Source organism: Acromyrmex echinatior, chromosome 10 (assembly GCF_024713525.1).
Source record: "Acromyrmex echinatior isolate Ae372 chromosome 10, ASM2471352v2, whole genome shotgun sequence".
Taxonomy (NCBI): Eukaryota; Metazoa; Arthropoda; class Insecta; order Hymenoptera; family Formicidae; genus Acromyrmex; species Acromyrmex echinatior.
In genome coordinates, this window is record NC_141861.1 from 3,928,583 (window position 1) to 3,948,982 (window position 20,400).

The 20,400-nt window shown below is 36.4% G+C and overlaps 2 protein-coding genes across 7 annotated transcripts; both read right to left on the bottom strand.

Annotated features, from left to right (window-relative positions):
• Nucleotides 1-99: 99 nt before the first annotated feature.
• Dnah3 (dynein heavy chain 3, axonemal) lies at nucleotides 100-15,024 on the bottom strand. Of its 2 annotated transcripts, XM_087410610.1 has the most exons (13): nucleotides 14,301-15,024; nucleotides 13,963-14,183; nucleotides 13,323-13,592; nucleotides 12,829-13,188; nucleotides 12,513-12,723; nucleotides 12,159-12,386; nucleotides 8,105-11,929; nucleotides 7,606-7,911; nucleotides 2,318-7,357; nucleotides 2,082-2,239; nucleotides 1,513-1,718; nucleotides 576-1,138; nucleotides 100-421 (listed from the first exon to the last, which is right to left on the bottom strand). In XM_087410610.1, the coding sequence occupies exons 1-13, from the start codon at nucleotides 14,826-14,828 to the stop codon at nucleotides 125-127; spliced, it is 12,213 nt and encodes a 4,070-aa protein (XP_087266736.1). In that variant the 5' UTR covers nucleotides 14,829-15,024; the 3' UTR covers nucleotides 100-124. The 2 variants fall into 2 exon arrangements, with proteins under 2 accessions (XP_087266736.1, XP_087266735.1); XM_087410609.1 differs by lacking the exons at nucleotides 12,513-12,723; nucleotides 12,829-13,188; nucleotides 13,323-13,592; nucleotides 13,963-14,183; nucleotides 14,301-15,024 and having other exon boundaries at nucleotides 8,105-11,939; nucleotides 12,159-12,236.
• Nucleotides 15,025-15,260: 236 nt separating this feature from the next.
• LOC105143099 (transmembrane channel-like protein 5) lies at nucleotides 15,261-20,302 on the bottom strand. Of its 5 annotated transcripts, none has more exons than XR_015546470.1 (12): nucleotides 19,875-20,302; nucleotides 18,938-19,147; nucleotides 18,741-18,867; nucleotides 18,344-18,660; nucleotides 18,113-18,264; nucleotides 17,816-17,900; nucleotides 17,591-17,739; nucleotides 17,128-17,518; nucleotides 16,386-17,068; nucleotides 16,174-16,310; nucleotides 15,867-16,094; nucleotides 15,261-15,674 (listed from the first exon to the last, which is right to left on the bottom strand). XR_015546470.1 is itself a non-coding variant. In XM_011051151.2 (12 exons), exons 3-12 carry the CDS (start codon nucleotides 18,826-18,828, stop codon nucleotides 15,970-15,972), a joined length of 1,734 nt encoding a protein of 577 aa, XP_011049453.1. In that variant the 5' UTR covers nucleotides 18,829-18,867; nucleotides 18,938-19,147; nucleotides 19,875-20,302; the 3' UTR covers nucleotides 15,261-15,969. The 5 variants fall into 5 exon arrangements, 4 of the variants coding, with proteins under 4 accessions (XP_011049453.1, XP_011049444.1, XP_011049425.1 ...); XM_011051151.2 differs by having other exon boundaries at nucleotides 15,261-16,094; nucleotides 16,386-16,560; nucleotides 16,954-17,068; XM_011051142.2 differs by having other exon boundaries at nucleotides 15,261-16,094; nucleotides 18,938-19,144.
• Nucleotides 20,303-20,400: the final 98 nt, after the last annotated feature.

Below are 20,400 nucleotides of genomic sequence, written 5' to 3' on the forward strand. Positions count from 1 at the left end.
TTAAATATTTCTATGTAATTAATTTCATTAAATATATTTTTTATCAGTTTTTCGAGATATATTGTCCATTTGTGCAATAAATTATTGTGCACACATCACTCTGATTCATATTTTATTACTTTTATTAATCATCGAGTTGACAAAGGGCAGCTACACCTCGATTAATCCAATGCGATTCGTGTAAATCCGTCGGAATTAGGATATATAATATAAAATTAGAAGAATGTCCAGTGGTAGCTAATACACCACGTCTAGCACTTGTCTTATACACTGGACAATAATAAACATCTTTTATTATGAATTTAGCTTTTTTACCAGGTTTTAACCATATAATAGGTAGCACGTCGAACATTATCTTAGGCTTAGATTCATCCAGCAATCTCGTCTCTCTGTTCCATCGAGCTCCCTCTAAAAAGAGACCCTAAAACATCGCGGATAAAGATTAATAAGAAATGTAAATAAAAAAAAACATGTCATTGCGGTAAGATAATACTGTTAATTATATTAAAAGATCGAATTTTAATTTTTTTAGAACTATTATTTAAGATTATATGTTAATAAAAAACTTTGCGTACACTTATATAAACTCCATAGGAAGGCGCAGCATCGACGCTCGATTCGAACCGGGTGATCTCGAATTCAAAGTCTAACTGATCGATCGATATCTTGTGCGTGCGAGCATAATTCTGCAGTACCGCCGTCAAAAATGACTGTGTGAAGAAGAAACCGGATATCCAAAACACATTCGGTGCGTCGTGATCGATCCAATCTTGAAGAAACTGCAATCTCGCCAATAGATCATTTATATAGCTGCCGAGTGGTTTCAGGGAGGGGTACGATTTTCTGTCCCAAGTGAGTGGCACTTTGCCAATGCTCATGCTTAGATAAACATCTTCCAATTCTGATGACATTAGTACCAGCCCTCTAATGGCTTTCTGCACGTTGTCCAATGTTTCCTTGATAACTTTGGTGAGATCATTGAATTTAACGAGTTCCTGACGCAACACCGTGTTCATGCTATTCATGTAAAGTATCGGATACTTCCTCGATACGTATTCAATATCGAATTGTGGTCGCATCTTTGATAAAATCTCACCAGCCAGAGTAAAAACTACTTCATCTGTGTCTTTCTCGACACCTGATGAAAATTAATAAAAATGTTATTACACAAACTGTATTATAATATGTGGAAGCAGTAATGTTGTATTATCGCAAATAAATTCCATGCCAACATTTTTATTGCTATCATTTTACGGTAGTATATAATAGCAAAATGGTGTAGCATTTTTATAATGTTGTGATCTTGTGCAATAAATTATTTCTACAATATTTTCACAATTTTGTCAATAATGTATACTAAGTGTAAGTTAAGTGTACTGAACTATGTAAAAACTTTCATATTAATGTGTTAACATATTAATATAAGTTTAGCAATATTTCAATTATAAAACAAAGAAAAAAAGAAATATAACTCAATAAACATTTAAAATTAAAGAAATATATATTACTCGCCTACTCCGCTGATCTGTGGCTGGGTTAAAAGTGCACCAGCCAACAGTTGCATTGCTTCTCGATTGTCCTTCGCTATGTCTGCGTTCTCATGCAAACCAAAAACTTCCGGCATTTGATTAATTGGTAAGCTGCGAATGTATTTCAGACATTCTTCATAATCTGTGTCCTCCGGCATGTGATAAATTCCGCTCGGAGAAAATGAATATCTGGGAAGATACGAATTACATAAAATATTAATAAAAACTTAAAAAACTTATAACATTTTATCTAACAAATTTAGAGTCTTAAAAATTTGTTTATCTCTAACAATCATTCCTTTCATAATTTTATTAATTTCTCTATTTTTAATTCATATTTCATTTCTCTTCTTTATACAAAATTAAATTACAATATTACTGAATACAAGATTACTTATAATCTCTGTTTTAGAAATGTAAGGAATAATTTTCTTATTTATTTTTATTTAAGCTTAAATTTTCTTTCGTTATAAAAAAATTGAAAAAATCAAAGAAAATAGTATGTTCTTAGATTTTTGAATTCTATATAACATTAAGAACGAGTGATATTACTTTATTTTTATAATAACTTCAGGATTGTAAAAATTCTTCAGCAGTGAATTCAGCAGCCTTCTGTCTTTATCATCAGTTACTCTGCCTCCATAATTGCATTCTCCTGTTAGATAAATGAGCGCGTCGAATGGTACTTCTTCGTAATCATTTAAAAATAGCTAGATTAATAAAATAACACAATTATAATAATCCCTGATAATATCTATTAAATTAATAAAAGAATGCTACTGTCATACCTGTAATTGCATAATACTGATACGCAAATCGGACTCGTTGAACTCGTAAGGTATATTCCAGCCGAGTGGACCGAAATTTCGTCTTTCTTGCACCACCGCATGAAAGAAACATAGAGAGAACAACAACCTCGTCCATTCTACTAGTTTTGCACACTTGCGGAAAAATTTGAAATCCGATATAGGATCGTTCAGGTAACTTCGCAGCAAATTATTCTTCAATCCCTTCGGCGGTTCGTTCGTCATCTTGACACCGTTCTGTAGTATGGACACCGGAAATCCTTTGGATGGATAGCTGGTTAACCATAAACGAAAATCGTGATGCGTGTTCTCAGGTATGATAATCTCATCGCATATCCGGTCGAGTTCCTTCATCCACGATATGGCGAGATGGCAGTTCTGCAAGATGACCCACTCGCCGCTCTTAATACCACGCTCAATCATGTCATTTGCAATTGGACCCTGACCCTGACCCAATGATATCGTCATGAGATTTTTCTTCGAGATCCCGCGATCTTCGGCGAACTTGATCAACCCAGCCATTGGATCCGATCCAGGCGAGAGCACGAAGATGAGAGGCGTAACATTGCTCGAGTCATCGTATGAACTTTGGAGATCAAATGGTGGCGGTTCCACGAAAGATGCGCTCATATGATGGATGATGAATGCCTGAACGGCAGCGACTAGCTTGTCGGTCCTTACGCATCTCAGGATTACGAGCTTTCTCAAATTCTCATCTTCATGCTCGAATGGTGGTGGGAAAGAATGTTCCTGTGGATTCGACAGATCGTAGTATGCTTGCCATTGCGATGTGTTGGACTGGAAGGATTTCCTCAATTTTTCAAGACCTGGCAGGAGACTAGCTCTTACGATCTCAGACCAGGATTTGTCGGATAGCCATGAGGGATCAGGATTAGGATAAGGATTATCGAGAGCTATTCCACCCGTCAATAAAAATACCCAGAGTTCTTCATCTAGTTTATGAGCGGCGCGTAGTAGACCAACACAGAGGACCAAAGAGAATATCAGTTTGTCCTTCTCAAATAAAGAACGACATACATTTCTATAGATGCTTGCCGTGAAGTATGAATTGAGATTCTCCATTCGTAAGTCCAAATTTGTCGACTGTTCGCTGTTGATTATTGCCATGACGTAGAGGTGCAGAAACCATGGTAGTGAGTACTGGTACATGGGATCGATGTTGGTCAATTCGGAGATACAGAAAAAGAGAACCGCACCGTGTTTCGAAACGGGTTTGTAACCATCACGAGCTTTGTCTATCTCTGCCGAGGTCTTTACTGCAATTTCCTGTTTCGCCTCAATGTCTTCTGACAGCATCTTCGAGGTTGAGAGTATTCTGATAGCGGTCTCATCCTCGAGTATGTTGCCCTCGGACGTCGTGACAACCTCTAAAATCTTATCCTCGATCTCCTTTAGGATCCTTCTGTTGTTCGCACCTTCCACTATCAGCTGATTCTTTTTCTCTTCCAGCGTCGGTAGCTCTTTGGCCACGACTATGCCTAATAGCTGATCCTGCAAACCTTGCGGCGTGATCATGAAGTTTAGTAGAGTCACCTTTACCGCGATCTCGGGCAGATAATGTGGATTTCGCAAACGAGTGGTGATATAGAATCGAAAGTTCGGATTATATTCCATCACAACTTCGCCAAACTTTATGTACAGCACTCCACGCTGCTTGTATACGTTCTTCAGCAATACAGGCTCTAGAATCGCATCAATCTCCTCCAAAATATTCTCTAACAACACTGGCAAACCCAGTTGAATGCTCATCTCCATCACTCTCGAGTAATTGGGATCCGTAAGTTTAATCACCGCTAGTTTATTCGGCTTCTCCATGTTCTTTATCCATTTATTTGCTTGATTTTGCGGATCGATCATGAGCGGCCAACGATCAGCATACTTTACGATTATACCGTTTTCCACTGAAAAATTGTCGGCTGGTAACCCTTGGATGGTCCAATTCCTGATTTCTACCGCTTCACCCAGTATATCGATCAAATTAAACTTCGCGCTACATGGTATAGCCTCTCGCATACAAGAAATGTGCCACTGATCGATTAACTTATTTCTATATTCCACTGTGAATGCTCCCAGATAAGCCACCATTCCGGATGATAGTAAAACGTCTCCAATCACATTCCCCAAACTGGCGCCCAGTTTAATGGCGGTCTCGCTCCATCTACTCTTCTCGCTGCTCAGACCGCCCAGTAGTTTTTCAGCCCTTTCCAATTTCTGTCTACAATACTCGATCTGATCTTCCAGCTTCTTCTTCTCGCGCATACACTCAGCGAATTCATCATTGAGGGTCTGCAGTTTCTGTGCTACTTCTTGCAGTAGAGCTCTCTTCTCATTGAGCATTTCCATCTGTGCAGCTAACGCAGCTTCCGCTTCCGCTAGCATCGCCTTCTTCGGCGCCACGACTTTGATTACGCGATCGTACACCTCCATGGCACGCACCCACTTACAGAGACCCTCACACGCGGTTGATACCTTCTTGATTGCATCTGGCTGGAAGCTTCGGTCATTTATGAACTTTTCGCGAATACGCTTCATGTAAGCTGGTGGTATATTATCCTTGTCGAAATTTTTCAAGTTCTCTAGAAACTTCATTTCGCCCAACAGCTTGATGGATGCGGGCCAGTAATCGTCCACCATTTGACCGGTGGTCGGATCCTGAACTCGATCTGGTTTTATACCTTTCAACACACAGACCGCTTCCATCACTAATCTAACGCCGGCTGGCGGACTCTTCATTGACTTCACAATTGTGATGTCTGCCGGTTTCAAAGTGTCTAATGCCGCTAAAGCAGCTTCCAACGCCGGCGTAGCTTCTGCCAAATCGCTCTCGCAGTCATCCTTAATTGCTTGAGCTGCCGCAGCCGCTTCGTTCGCCAAAGCCTCATCAGCTGCCACAATTTCTTTCTTCGCCTCTACATTGACAGTATCTTGTTCAATTCGGATCATTAGCTTATCACTCAATTGCGACTGCGCTAATAACTTCGGTTGTAATTGATGTAATTCGTTCTGCATGATCGATACTTGGCTGGCAGCGAAATCTAGCTTTTCTAGACCGGTTTCGTAGCGATTCTGTTGCATGGTGATTTGCTCGCTTTTCTGTCCATACAATCTGTATAAAGATTTGATCAATTGCAGAAAACTCGTGGGTGTGACGTAATATTTTCTACCGTAAGTCAAGTAATAATCTTCACTCGTCACGGAGACACTCGTATGGAACTGTTTGCACATCTGCACGCATTTCTCTCTTAGTTCTGAACCAATGTCAAGATCTCTCAATGACATCCTAGCTACTTTCTCGAGGGCATCTTCGGGCCAGAGCGTATACCAATCTATAGTGCAACAATTGATAAGCGATGGGAACGTCCTGAGACGATTGCGAAAGGTATCGCCTATTGGTGACATCGTCAAGACTATGTGAAGATTCTTTTTAATTCTTTCAATGAAAAGATTGTAGAGCACCATCGGCGTCATTTCTGCTTTTTTACCGCTTACGTCCCGTGCGACGGTCATCATCTTCTCCAGTATCTCCGCCTTTTCGTCTGTCGCATATAAGTTCGGTATGTCCGCAGTATTCAAAATTATGTTGATGTCCTCGATAAAAGACTCATCCTTGATCTGATGATCACCGAAGATAAAAGTAGTAGGTTTGCCTTCACAACCGACGCGTAATAGTAGTTGTTTTAAATCCTCTCGCCATTCAGTCAATCCATAGGTCCTGGTAATTTCGATCTGATATATCTGATATTCGCACATGCTGGTCGCCAATTTGGCACAAGAGTTACGACCGGAACCACCTATCCCGACGAGTAGAGCGTGACCATTATCCTGTAACAATACTCGAGAAACGCGAGAGATGTGTTCGATGGCATAACGAAACAGTACTAGATTCATCGGCGTTTGCGAAACCGCGTTGTACTCAGCTAAATAGTAATCCATTTTCTCCTGAAGATCTTCCAGGTCCGTTACTTCATCGTATACCTTCGGATCAGCATCGGGCTCAATGTAATTTCCAAAAAAAAGGTTGCTAATGTGAGATCTCTTTATCATTTTCTCATCCGGCTTGAGCAAATTTGCGAGTACCTTGTCCAATGGCTGACGCAGCTGATCATAGCATGTGTATCGTACCATCCCGAACAGTGTTTCACGATCGGTGTCGTCTATCAGTCTATCATGGAAAACTCGGTATACCTCGTGAACCCACAATCTGATAAGTTTATCGGGATCCTTCATTCTAGTGGCCGGAACTAAAAGCACGCCGCCGATAACTCGACTAAAGTCACGCAAATTAAACTTGTAATGGCTTTTCGATGGTGTTGGCAGAAAATTTTTTATGGCCTCGAGAAACACATTCATGGTAGCGCTCACTATCATCTTGCTCAGTCTTGAAATCTCTGGAATAAAACCCTTGGCGAAGTGCCAGTCGAGAATCGATGAGAAGATCTTCGTCATAGTGGCTTGTTCGAAAGAATCGATGCCAATCACATGCATGTGGCGAGTGAATCGCGGTGTCACGACATTAGAACCGCCTCCAGGAGGTAGCATAGCAGTAATCAACAAAATATCCACCAGATGCAACATCGAGGTATCTTTCGGGTCGAACCAGTAACCATGATCTATCCATTGTCGAAGTAATTCTATTGGTGGTTGGGCGCCGTAGATCTCCACTTGCGGCATGCTAAGGTCATCCACGAATAGCACACACTTTTTTCCCATGGCAGGACCGTAAACCCCTTTCCTCCTTCTATCTAACTTTGACATAACTATCTCCTGTGTCTGCGATGCGTTTGTACGTGCGCTGAAGTTTATAACATTCTCCAAGAATTTTTCCCGTGGCAACGATACAAGGTAATTTAGCACGATCGCAGATTTGCCAGTGCCCGTCGGGCCCACGAATAAAAGCGGTATCGATCGATGCATAAATTGCTTGATAAAGAAAAGCTGAATGGACGTCTCCCCTGTTTGAATGATCAGCTCGCTGGCTTTCGCTGTTGCTGGTAAAGGTACCTGAAATGCATATATTCTAAATGTCTAATTATTTTCTTATTTTGTATTCATAAATTATAGAATTTTAAATACTTCTAATAGATTCGATTTTTTATTATTTGTTTTCTAGCTTTTTATTAATTTTTTAATGTTGTTTAAAATTAATTAAATCCATGTACTTTTAAGTAAATCTCGAAAGTATATAAAAAAATATCAGTTATTTAAAATTTTATCTCTTCAATTACTCATGTGATTGCTTTTCTTAATACCTGTTGCGTAATATCCATCCAAGATATCCAGCATCCGTTATTCCTTTTATCATAAATCCAATCATACACTGTACCTTTATCGGGAAAGATTTGTTGTTTTGTCAACTTAAACATCTTTGGCTTGGGATATTCTTCGATAGTACCGAGTAATAGTTTTCGCAGGTACGCGTCGAAAATTTTTCTGCTATCACTCATTAATGTTGGGCAAACGCCCCAAACTATGCTAAACAATAATACACACTGAAGCCACACTGTGCTTACTTGCGTCTCGTCTGTCAACATCATGCTGAATACTCTCGTAAAAGACTATTACGCAAAAAGAAATATTGGATTAAAATGTTACATTTAAATACATGAAAAATTACAAATATTAAAAAAAAAATACTGTAATTTTTTTAAGCTCAAAAGTTTCTTTTTCCATAAAGTTCTACTTTAAATAAAGTCAATTATTACATCGAGTATGAATCTAGTATAATACAGACTTTTCCAATGTACTTACCAAGAACTTGTATATCTCCGATGTGTCTATAAAAGTTTTACAATTATATCGGATAAAACGCAATATCGGTTCGATCAGCCATTCAATCAATTCAACAACGAGCTCGTACTGTTCAAATAACAATTTCTCTTTAAGATATTTTTTGTAAGATTCAAAGATTGATTGCCAACCCAACTGAGAGGGCTCCATATAAATCATTCCGCATCTGCTGACAGTGGCGGGCGAGGCATGGTCGAGATCGGCTGGTTCGAAGAACATATTCATCCTCCCGGACATTTGTATGATCTCACCTGACATCAGACAAAGTTTCTTGTTGTCATCCAGTACAGTATTCATGCTCTCGATCCAGATTGCATCCACCGGGCCGTCAAACACGATCCATTTGCGTTCGATCGCAATAGATTGTGCGTATTCGCGAAATGTGTTGGCCAGCACGCCGTCGCTCCATTCATATGATACCGGATCAAAGCTACCATATAGTTGACTCAGCGGAATGGCTTTGGGATTGATCACTCGATAGACTGTACGGTATTCTCGAATCGTGGCTTTCCGTATACCTGATAAATCGCCCAGAGAATTGGCCAGCACTTTATAAGCCTGCGTCTTTCCACCCAGGGCAGTGCCGACAATCATCAAACCATGCCGTACGAGTAACATCTCATAAATTTGCACAATCTTCTCCACGTACCAATCGGTAGCCTGGAGGTTTCGCTTTTCTAGATTCATCTTCAGCAGATTCACCAGTTCGTCACGTTCTGGTTGAGGCAGTGTCACGTCCGGGAAGAGATCTGTATAGATGCCGTTGAAGAGAGAAACGTCCTCGAATAAGAACTTCGGCAGATTAACATCTACAATGGCACGGAGAACCAGTATGTGCTCGTTGCGCTTTGGATACTTGAGCTTCAAATTGCCAGCCGCTATCAGCACGGTTTTGACTGCTCGCATCCCATAATCATAATGCTTTTGAGAACTCAATTGTTCGGAGCACAATTTATAAGTGTGAACTATTTTCTCCGCGAGAATCTTGGCATCCGTAAAGCCATACGAGTACAAGGTGATCTCACCGATCATGGCGTAGTCCGGTACCATCATTGCTACTGTTCGAAATAGCACTTTCAGATTATCCGGTAGTTCTACTCGTCCGGCGTAACCCGGGTTCATAGTTATGATGACGTTGCAGGTGGGATTCAACTTTATCTCGGTGCCTTCAAAGATAAACTTGTCAAGCTTCATGCTTACAGCCATCTGTATCGACAGTATTTGCTGAGCAATCACAGATAGCACCTCCAATTCAATTCTGTTGAATTCGTCGAAACACGCCCAGGCTCCTGATTGTGCAATACCCTTAAAAAATTTGCCCATCGCTTTGTAATCAAGTCCCTCGGAACAGTTGAACACTACGCACTGCTTAGCCACAGCCTTTGCAAGATCCTTGGCCGTTTCTGTTTTGCCGGTTCCCGCTGGCCCCTCCGGCGAACCACCTAAATTCAACTTCAATGCTCCCATTAAAGTCCTATAACATCGATCTGTCAACGGTGTTATCACCAGTCTTGACGTATTGCCGAGATACTCGAAGGCATACGTGATATTAGTCGTGATCATAGAAACGGTGATATAATCGTCCAGCCAGTAATAACGAAGCTGTGCTATCCAATTGAAGTCCGAAGGGTCGTCGACCTGCTTGTCGACCAGCAGTTTTACTACATCCCGGGCGTGCACATCTATCACTATCAAGGCATTCAATGTTATCCTAGCACCAGGTTCTAATTTACCACGAACAAGTGCTACAATATCCTCTATTTGATCAGTGCACTTGCTTAAGTAGATCGGCGTAGTACGTTGCTCAAAGGATTCGTATACCTCGTTGGTCCAATGTATTTGGCTGACACAAATGATAATCTGACCTGGCCATAAGAGCACCCACTCTTCACGCATGGTATCAAAGTACGCTAATACACTCTGCTCGGCGACATCGCGCAGCGATATCAGCATGAGTTCTTCCACTTGGCATAACCATCTCTCAACCATACCCTTCGCATCAGCTGGATAAATCTTGCCGCTCAGAGGTACGTATTCTTCCTCGGCCGACAACATACCAATAATCTCCTCCTCCTTGGTGAAACGAAGTTTACTAATACCCTCGAAGCACTTTCGCAAATGCGGCTGCACTCGCTGCGGATCCTTGGTCTCGGACAGAATTTCCAGCAGTTCGTCGTTCGATAGGAAGAAGAATCGCGGGAAGAACAGACGCTTCTTCTCTAGGTAGTCATTTAGACCCTTCTGGATCTCTTCGAGGAGTGAATTACAGACCTTGAATTCCTTTAACATGTTTGGCATCGCAGTGGCGTCGATTACCCGCTTGTTATCAAAGACGTACAACATGATTTTGCGCCAAATCTTGTCGGTTTTACGAAAGTTTCTTGATTCGGCCGGCATCTGGCGTATGATGTCCTCGCTGCTGAATATCGGTTCCAGATACATCCAAGTGGACTGGCAGAGTAACCACTGATCGATAATATCTTGCATTGATATCAGTTTCTCCTCCCACTGCTGCATCTCTTCCTCGAATGCCTTCACGAAGGGTGAACCGCGCATAGTCTGAGCCTTGAGAATGTGATCATCCAATAACATCTGTATATCATCCACGGCGGATAATATAAACACTCCGGTTTCTCGATAAGGAATAAGCTCGAAGTACACCTCCTGCCATTCTTCCTTCATCTTCTGCAGGTTCCGCTGCAATGTGTACTCTTTTGTGGCCGCCGAAGCTATCTCTTCCAACTTGGCGATAAAAGCAGATAGACCATACTCGATCATCTCTGATAAATTACTAATGTCTGTTAGTACTATCGGTACATCGACAATCTTACTGATCGCTTCCCAATGTCGAACTTGTAGACCTGGAGTACAAATGATCTGTAATACTGGAATGAACTGCCGGAACTTCTCCACTTTGCCCCGTACCATCTCGGCGACACGTCTCGCGCCTGGCACTTCCGCCAGTATGCGCGATAACTTGTACAGAGTTCGCCACGTATTTTCGGTATCCTCGCGTATTTGTTCGGCATCTAGACCCACAAACGAACCATAGAACCATTTGTCGTAATTTTTATGAAATTCCAAAACAGTATGCCAGAGTTTGTCGAAGGTTTCTACTGTGCTAGACATAGTTGGCAGTTCTATATATGGACTCAATTCTATGTCTAGCAATCCTTCCTCCTCGTTAATTTCTTCGACTTCTTTACGGATATCTGTCATAGTTATGGAAATGTGCTCAATTTCTTCCACAGCTTGTTCCATTTCCTCCATCGTAAGAATTGGTGGATCTTTTCGCTTAAATTGATCAATCGCTAATTGTATCGTAATTATTTTCTTTTCGAAGGTATTTCGTCTCGTACGAAGCACCGTTTCTAGGAAGTCCTTTCTCATGCTCAATCTATTGCTTGTCAATTCCATCACAACCTCCATTTCCTTCGGCCAGGAGATGGTGCGTGAATTTAAGTGAATATCGTCGGTTGAGAGCGGCTGATGATCGAATAGAAATAATGTCAACTCAACCGAACGAGCTAATCGTCTCCTCAGATTGAACATTGTTGTGTCGCGACTCTCACACAAGTAGTTGTATTGTTCGACAACCTGTTGTGTTGTTTCTGGCATCTTCGAGATATTCTCCGCTATCTCATCAAAGATCGAGCATAATTCGCGATTGTTGGCTCGTAATTCATCCGCAAAGAAATTGCAAATTCTACTTCGAAGGGCATATAGAATTTCTTTCATTGTATCGTTCACTGTACTGCAATCAATCTCGAGCATATTTAATGGGATCTAAAAAAAACTAGCCAAATTATTTAAATTATCAATTTTTAAAACGCAATTATACAAGAAAATGGTATAGCGCTATAAATCTTTCTTAGGAATTGATAAATAATATTACGTTAAATAAAAAGATTGAAAAACATTTTTTAAATAATAACTTTTTTATACTGTGTGTGAATGTAATGTAAAGAATTATTCGGAGATTTTCCTATTAATTGTGACTTAATCATATACTTACTTTACATCGAAACATAGAAATCTCTTTTCGCAGAGCGTCGTACGCTTTTATCTGCTGTTCAAATTCTCGCAATAATGGTACCGGCTCGAGCATAAAGAAATCGTCCAATTTTTTCTTGGCTACTCCGTTTGTAATATACAGCAAATTTTTGTAGCACTGGAGGTAATTATTAGGACCAGTCATATGCTTAATAATTACGTCTAAAACGTTGGTGATGATGCTCATTACCTATGATAATGTAATGAAAGGATTGTGCAATGAATTTATCGAATATTTGATATTTTCTCAGAATTTTTTTTTTAGAATATAAATATATATATATATATATATATATATATATTATATAATAATTACCGTATCTTCGAATCGCGAAATAGGAAATAAGTGACCCGCATCCTTCAATTCCGGAAACAAAATGGTCTCAATCTTGGGTATCATATTGCCTACCTCAATAATCTTGTCAAAACATGATGAGATTATGATGTGCAACTTTAGAACGCTCGGTTCGCAGTGTAATTTCGTCGTGCCAAGTTCCGGTTCCACTTTTACTGTTACGAAAGGAGTGCTACAATGTAATTTCTATTGTATTCGAATCCATCGTAATTAACATCTAAAAGATAGCAATTTCGATTACACTCTGATATAAATATCAAAGAGGAATTGAACTTACTTGAGAAACATAAGATCCTTATAGTCTCCTTCGAAAGCATTGCCAGCATCGTACTGCATGAAGAAGTCTCTCACGTCTTCTAGTGTCTTTATTATCATGATTCGTAATTGTTTTGACAATAAAGAATTGACGCTGCGAAAATATTTCTCGATCATTGTAGTGGACGCATTGGGCTGTGTTTCGAAATACTGCGACCAATCGTATTTCTTCTCAAGAAAGATTTCTGCTACATCGGCCAACCATTCTTTAATGAGAACATCAGTGGCGGCAACACACAGAGCATCGAATCTTGGTTTAATTTCTATGGCCAGAATAGGAAGCACGAAATCTTGCATGTGAATTATTCTTACTTGACGATATCTAAAACGGAGAAGAGCGTTAGCTCATATTTGACAATAAAAGCACAATGTATCTGTATTTTAAATTACTTATACATCAATAGAGCGGAAAGATTAAAATTTTAAACTTTTGACTAATTTCTCATATAATCTTACTTTGTAAACCATAAATCTCGGATGTCTCTTAAAATCTCATTGCCGATAAAAAGATTATGTTGCATGGAATGATTTGCCGTAACTTTGGACTGATGCCAGGGCACTGGCGCGCGAACGCATAAAATAGGAAATTCAATAGGAACTGTTTCAATACAAAAACGTTTTCGTTCATCAGAATCCATTAGAATATAATCCACTATTGCGCTACGAAGACTTCGTTTATAGTCATCGATTATTTCCGGTTCCAAATCTTTCGTTATAGCGTCAAAGCTGTAAGAATCACATAAAAATATTTTATAAATTCAGCGTTATATGTAAAATTATTTTATATTTTTTAAATAATTAACAATTATATTAATACTTGTATTAGTACAATTGTATTAGTACTTGTATAGTTAATGTTTAGTTATACAGAATATTCAATTTTTTTATTTTATATTATTAATAATTAATAATTTTTATTTTTTTACTGTTTATTTTCACATTCTGATCAAAATATAACACTGTGAATATACATGAACAAATCAAGAAATTAAAAATTAATATTAAAACTAGTAGTGAGTGATGTTCTAAAAATTCGAATTTAGAGACTATTTTCGAAATAAAATAGAAATAAATAAATACTATGACATCTACTTACTCTTCACGTTCTTGCAATTTACCAATGATACGCTTCTTCGCTGCATCAATATTAATGTAATCATATGGCTGCAGGTGATGGTCGCTTATGCAATAATCTCTAAGATAAATTACTTTAGCAATATCTTCAGGTTTTATTCTTTGTTCTTCAACTATTGCCATTAACTCGGCTAATTGTTCTTCCACAGATTTTGGAATTTCTGCCTCAATATAACGTACTATCTACAATATATGATGTTATTTTTCTTAGATAAATTTATTAGTTGAATTAAAAAATTAAAACATTCAAATTTTTTAATTCGAAGTACTTGTGAGATTTACACAAACGTCTCTCATTACCTTGCGATCCAATCTTCGCTTTGTTATCTTTCTCCTATGTATAGATAACTCTTTTTCCTTTAAGATTCTCGCCTTCTGACGTTTTTTCCGCAACCATGTATCATCCATTAGATCTCTCAAATTCACTATATTTTTCGGCAAAGTGTCACATTCTTTCTCAGCCAAGGCTGCGGCTCTTCGTTTAACTTCTTCATTGTGTCGTTCAATAAAAATGCGAGGTGGACTCACGAGCATACCGTCAATTCCAAAAGGATGCCATCGTACAAGCTTGACATCGCGTCTAATTAAAGTTTTAGTTCGATATGTATGCACACCAGGTGTGAAGATACTGCCTATACTGTCGGTAGGCTTCACATAACTATGCCAATATTTATACGGAACAGCTTTCGTCCACGAAGATTCTTGTATCAATTGCTGCTTCTCTGAAAATTGCAGTGCTTTTAATGTTTCTGATGATGAACAGTCCTTATGTCCCGCTATTGTGTGAATCTTGTCCGAAGTTCCACCTGTCTCCTTCCTTTCAGCCATTTTTGTCACTTAACTTAAGTTGACATATTGAAAATACAAAGACACTTTTTCTAATTGCAAATAATCATTAGTAAGTCTAGCCAAAAAAGTCCTACATTCTTATCATTATGTCATTGTTATTCTTAAAAAATGTATAAATAAGTTCTTGAAAAATTAACAGGATTACTATCTACATTGATGCGCAATTAGTAGATTTAATTAAACAAGTATAATCGACAAAGATAATGTCTTCTTAGCTCAAATCAACATGTTATATCTATCTATATCACGTAACTATGACGACGGCATGGCGCGGTGGAAATTATTGAAAGTGATCGGAAAAAAAACAAATTCGTGGATTTATATTTATATTTTGTATACTAAAATAAAGAATTAATTTATGTATACATTTTCTGTAAATATATAATTAAATAAATGATTATTACTTGTATATATTGTGTCAAATATTATATTGAAATAATTATTTCTATAATATAACATTTCTTATATTAAATAAATAAACACTTTAAACCATATTAAATTTAGTCAATTAAATTTAACTCTTAACCGGGCGTGCCTCCCGGCCAAACGTTAGTAGGCTTGCGTGGCATTAAATGCCACATCACAAATTTATTTTTTCAGAGTTATAATAATTGGATAAATAATTGAACAGTCGTCAAAAGCAAGTAAAATATATTTATAATAAAATATAATATCAAAATTTAACATTAAATGAGGAATACCGAAGATTGATAAAAAAGACCTGCATTATCAATGATTTTTTAGAAAAACAAAGTTTGCACTCAGTGCCGCGGCGCGCCCAATTAAAAAGTATTGCTTCTGTCGCACACGCAATTTTGCTAAAACCTGAACACTCAAGAATGTTATATCTAATAAAATAATTCAAACATTATGTTCAAAATATGGATGTAAGATGTCTTGAAGATGTCTTATGTCTGCATTTTGGACATAATGTTGTCTGGAATATTTTATCATATGTAACAGTCTTGAGCGTTCAGGTTTTAGCAAAATCGCGTACAATGGAATATTTTGAAAAACTCAATTTAAATGTATAAATAAAACTGAAGGAAAATTAATCGGCTAATATATGCTCTGGCAGTTTGTTATCAAATTGTCAACTAGTTTATATTAATAACTATAATCATCTTTCTTCGAAACTTGTCGATGGTAAGTTATGTCGATGAAGTAAAGCTTCTTCATTTGTACAATCTTGCTCAATATGTCTAATATCTTGGACAAAACTAATCTCATTAGGAACAAAGGTATCTGAAAAAGAAAAATATACATAAATTGTTAACAATAATTATATAAAGATATCTATAATTTAATAGTAAACGTGACTTACGTTTATTTTCAGCACATTTACCAAAACTATTTATGAGAAATTGCTTATCTTGAGATTGAAGAAGAAGCATATTGGAAAAAATTCGTGATATTTCCTTACTCGCTTCTGCTTTTGCTCTTAAACAATACACTGCAATACTTTTAATAAAAATACTTAGTTAATACATATCTAATATAAATTCATTATATTTAAATTCATAATTATAAATCTACCTCATGCCAATCAATATTACAGCACCGGTTACTGGTGACGCAAGTTCCGAAATAACCTTCCAGAATGTGCTATCTCTTTTCAATGATAACATCCCGTCGACAATAAAATCCCAAGTATGAAGATGATTTCTGAATGGTCCGCATTCATCACTTTTCACATTTGTGATAACATATCCTATCGTGAATAATATTACAATAATACTGAGAAATGTGAGAGCTAAGGACAATGTTTGTGTTTGTGCCGCTCGCCAAGGCTGCGATGGTCTCTGGTAGTATCTTTTCAGTTCATATCTCTTTATGTAAAACGTAAAAATTAGTTTTATCATGATCATAATAGATATTAACGGACTAAAATAAAATCCCATCCAAAAGAGCATCTGATTGTAAATGAGATTTAATGTACTGCGAGCGATATCGAATTCTGATTTCCCGACTTTTGTTGAATATCTTTTGTACAGCACAGAACGTATAAAATGCAAAAATGCCCCAAATAGCGAAGCAATGAAATCCAGTACAATAAGCCGATAAATCTCTTCTCCTAAGTGTGTTTGCCAACAATATGACATACTGTGTGTTATCCAGAAGATGAATAAAGTCCCGATTATTATCGCAGCAACTGCGTAATTTCTAACAATTGTTACATAAAGTTCCGTACGTTTGTTATTGTAGCGTTCTAACAATGCCTAAAAATATTAATATTATAATCAATTATTTTTACAAACAGAAAATGCAGGCTACTTACTAGGTAGGAGATAATCGCTGGAAAAATATGAATGATGGCGGTAATGACTATTGGCACAATCATAATCGAGATAGTTACAGGTGTTTCTATGTTGTAATGGCTTAAAAGAATCCAAACGAGTGCACCAGCACCGAAAATCATAAATATAACAATAGATGTCGCAGCAAATTGTATTATAATTAATAAAAATTTAGTACACCAATGCAAACGCATATGCTGCTTCGTTTCTGCTAATAGTTCTTCTAGTTCTTTATAAATTGATGCAGATTGCAAAACAGCAGTTTTTGGTGAAGATATACTGAAGTCCCATCCACAAAATATTTTGCTGCTATATAAATTGTGTACTTTTCCGCGTGTTTCGACGTAAGACTTTCTATAAGAGGATATGACTCTGAAAAAATTATTATTACATTCAATTAAATTACAAATTGAATAATTTTTAATCTTATTAATTCACACATACTTGAGAGAGAGTATAACAAATGTAACTATATAACAAAAAAGCAGCGTTAGGAAATAAGCAAATGGAATGCTATATTTGGTTCCAAATGATACATCTACTGTGCCGTTGGAATAAAAACCATAATACATTATTGTGTGAGATAAAAAGCCCTGCAAATCAAAATATTGTGATATGTGCGCTATATTATTTAGAACATGCTGCTCATAAAATAATGATTAGATTTACACTGCCTGTTAAAAAATCCAGTACTTTAATATCGTTTGATACATATACTTGATCCAATGATTGCGGAATCACAATAAAAGATACACTGTAAATATAAAATATTCATCAAAATCTCATTTTGATTACTTCATTTAATATAGTAATATATAAAGCACTTTGTATTTATCAAATAAATAAGAATTATAAACATTTTTAAAATTTTTAATTTTAAATAACTTTAAATTGATTCAAATTTTTTTTTCAAAATGAACTTATAAATATAATTTTACAAAAAAAAAAGAAATAAAATGTATTTACCTCAAAATACAGGAAATTGTATTAAGAAAGAATAACCATCTCAAGAATTTGAAGTATGTTGCTATTCCACTTCCATGGTGACTCTCAATGGTTTTTATTGTTCGATGCCATAATTTCATTGTTGACAAGAAATTCTGCATTGTTATCCAAATCTATATAAACAAAATCCAAGTTTTCTCATTTCTTTATACATAATATAAAGATAAGAGTTCCAACAAAAATTAACATTACCTTTGTAAACTTTAAACTAACATTATATTTAAACAATTTCCAACAACTAATTGATCTCTTTGTTGTCTTTTGGTTAACAGTTTCCAGTAGCTGTAACTTAACAGATTGTTTCACAGCAAGGCATTGTGGTATTGTTCTCACTGTTTCCATTCTAAATTGTTCCAATTTGGGATCATCATGCATAAACTTCTCGCTTGATTGCAGGTGACTGGCAATAGCATTAGCACATTCTTCATTAGATAAATGAGCAACATTGCGCATTCTCAAAGTAGCATATGGAATAATAGAGTTTAGATCTAGTATCCCTTCATGTTTTCCTAGAAATGTTTTACTTTATATACATATAGAAATTTTATAAAAATTTTAAATCATCAAACAATTCAAAAGCTACACTTACTCCCTAATTCCATTGGCAGTAGCTGTTCCATTTGAATAGATTGATCAAAAGATTCACAAAGTTCTGCTTCTTGAATTTCAAAAGGCATTCTGATAAAATCAACTAATATTTAATTCTAAATTATGTCCTAGAAAGAAAGTAATTTTACAAATGCTTGGTATACAATCGAAAATATCATTTTTAAATTATAAACTTACCTTTTATCAAAATATTCTTCATTAAAAAAACAGTCATTAGCTAGCAATCATTTTCCACACAAGCAATCCACACAAGTAAAAAAGATAAATATTAACTATATATATCTTTACATTACAATCTCTGGAAAATGATTTGGTGCAGATATGCGATTAGATAAAACATATTGGCCCAAAGTGGAAAAATTTACATGATAAAGATGTTTAATTCTTCTGAAATGTATGGTATATATACTTAAAACTTATTACCATAAAATATAATCATATTATATCATAAAATTCAATTCCAAATATTATATATAAAATTATATATATATAATTATACACTGAATTATTTAATCGTATAATTTGATATTCTTTTAATCAATGGTATTTCAATTATGCATCAATGAAATTCCAATATTACCTATGCAATTGGATGTGCGACTTATTCATACTCGTAATTACTTTAAACTTAAACTCACAATTATTTTCGGTAAAATTCTTTTAAAAATAGTGTTAAAACTATAATAATTTCACAAATAAATGTCTTAATCATTTCTAACCTAATTCTTATTAAAATGACGAAATTTGTACATTAATCTTCGAAATACAGTTCTATTGTTAAAAATATACCTTCCACACACGCAAACAAATTAAATCGGATTTTTTTTTCAACAGATTACACTGAATTCTCTCTCAAATCTGTTCGAGGTAGCGTTCATCAATTTTCTTGTAAATAGCGATATACGTTCGAATCTTTTCGCGCCTTGCGACAATTGCGACATGCATTATCGGATTTCGTGCGATCAGATTTCTGCTGGTAGTCGCTGATTTTTAGGCACGTCTAAAAGTGCTAATTTGCAACAGCAGTTGCTTCCAGGAGGAAAAATTAAGATGCGAGAAAATCTCTTCGAAAGAAATTTGAAATATCGTGATTAAGAAAAGATCAATGACTTACCTGACCACTGGAATCTGTATCATTCGAAGTAATGCGCTAAGAAATCGGACGTCAATAAGCGCGTTCAGATTTCCACGTGTTCCCAGGTATCGTGTTGTCCTTCTTTAACTTTCGATGAGCAACAAGGATAAAATGATACCTGACACTCAAATTGGAATCTGAATACAACCAATCTCGGCTTTTACTTAAACGGGCGCCATGTTAAAGAAATGATGATTTCCGGTTAATGTTGCAACAGTAACCGGAAATCATCTTGTACTTCATAATGGCGACTATTTAAATTACTTAAAAATACATGCGATTAAAAATTTTTGATTTACTTTAAATGAAAAAATAAGCATGATTTTTTTCAAATTTTTCTCGTCATTAAAATGTAAAATATTGCAGTTTAAAAATCTATTCAAATCAAGAAATTATAGAGTAATAATCGCACTGTTCCTGTTCATATTGAAATTGTAACAATCACAATTATACATAAGGAATGCGTATGAGAGAATGATTTTCAAGTTATTTTATTTTAACATGA

Bases quoted from the DNA above. Each gene is read 5' to 3' on its own strand.
- Dnah3 (XM_087410610.1), bottom strand. From the start codon at position 14,828: ATGGCTGAAAGGAAGGAGACAGGTGGAACTTCGGACAAGATTCACACA. The intron at 14,184-14,300 runs GTAATGAGAGAC...CATATATTGTAG, and splicing joins AGCGAAGATTGGATCGCAAG to ATAGTACGTTATATTGAGGC. The intron at 13,189-13,322 runs GTAAGATTATAT...TCTCCGTTTTAG, and splicing joins CGAGATTTATGGTTTACAAA to ATATCGTCAAGTAAGAATAA.
- LOC105143099 (XM_011051142.2), bottom strand. From the start codon at position 18,828: ATGCCTTTTGAAATTCAAGAAGCAGAACTTTGTGAATCTTTTGATCAA. The intron at 18,265-18,343 runs GTAATGTTAATT...TTGTTTATATAG, and splicing joins TTAGTTTAAAGTTTACAAAG to ATTTGGATAACAATGCAGAA. The intron at 17,901-18,112 runs GTAAATACATTT...TTATATTTACAG, and splicing joins ACAATTTCCTGTATTTTGAG to TGTATCTTTTATTGTGATTC.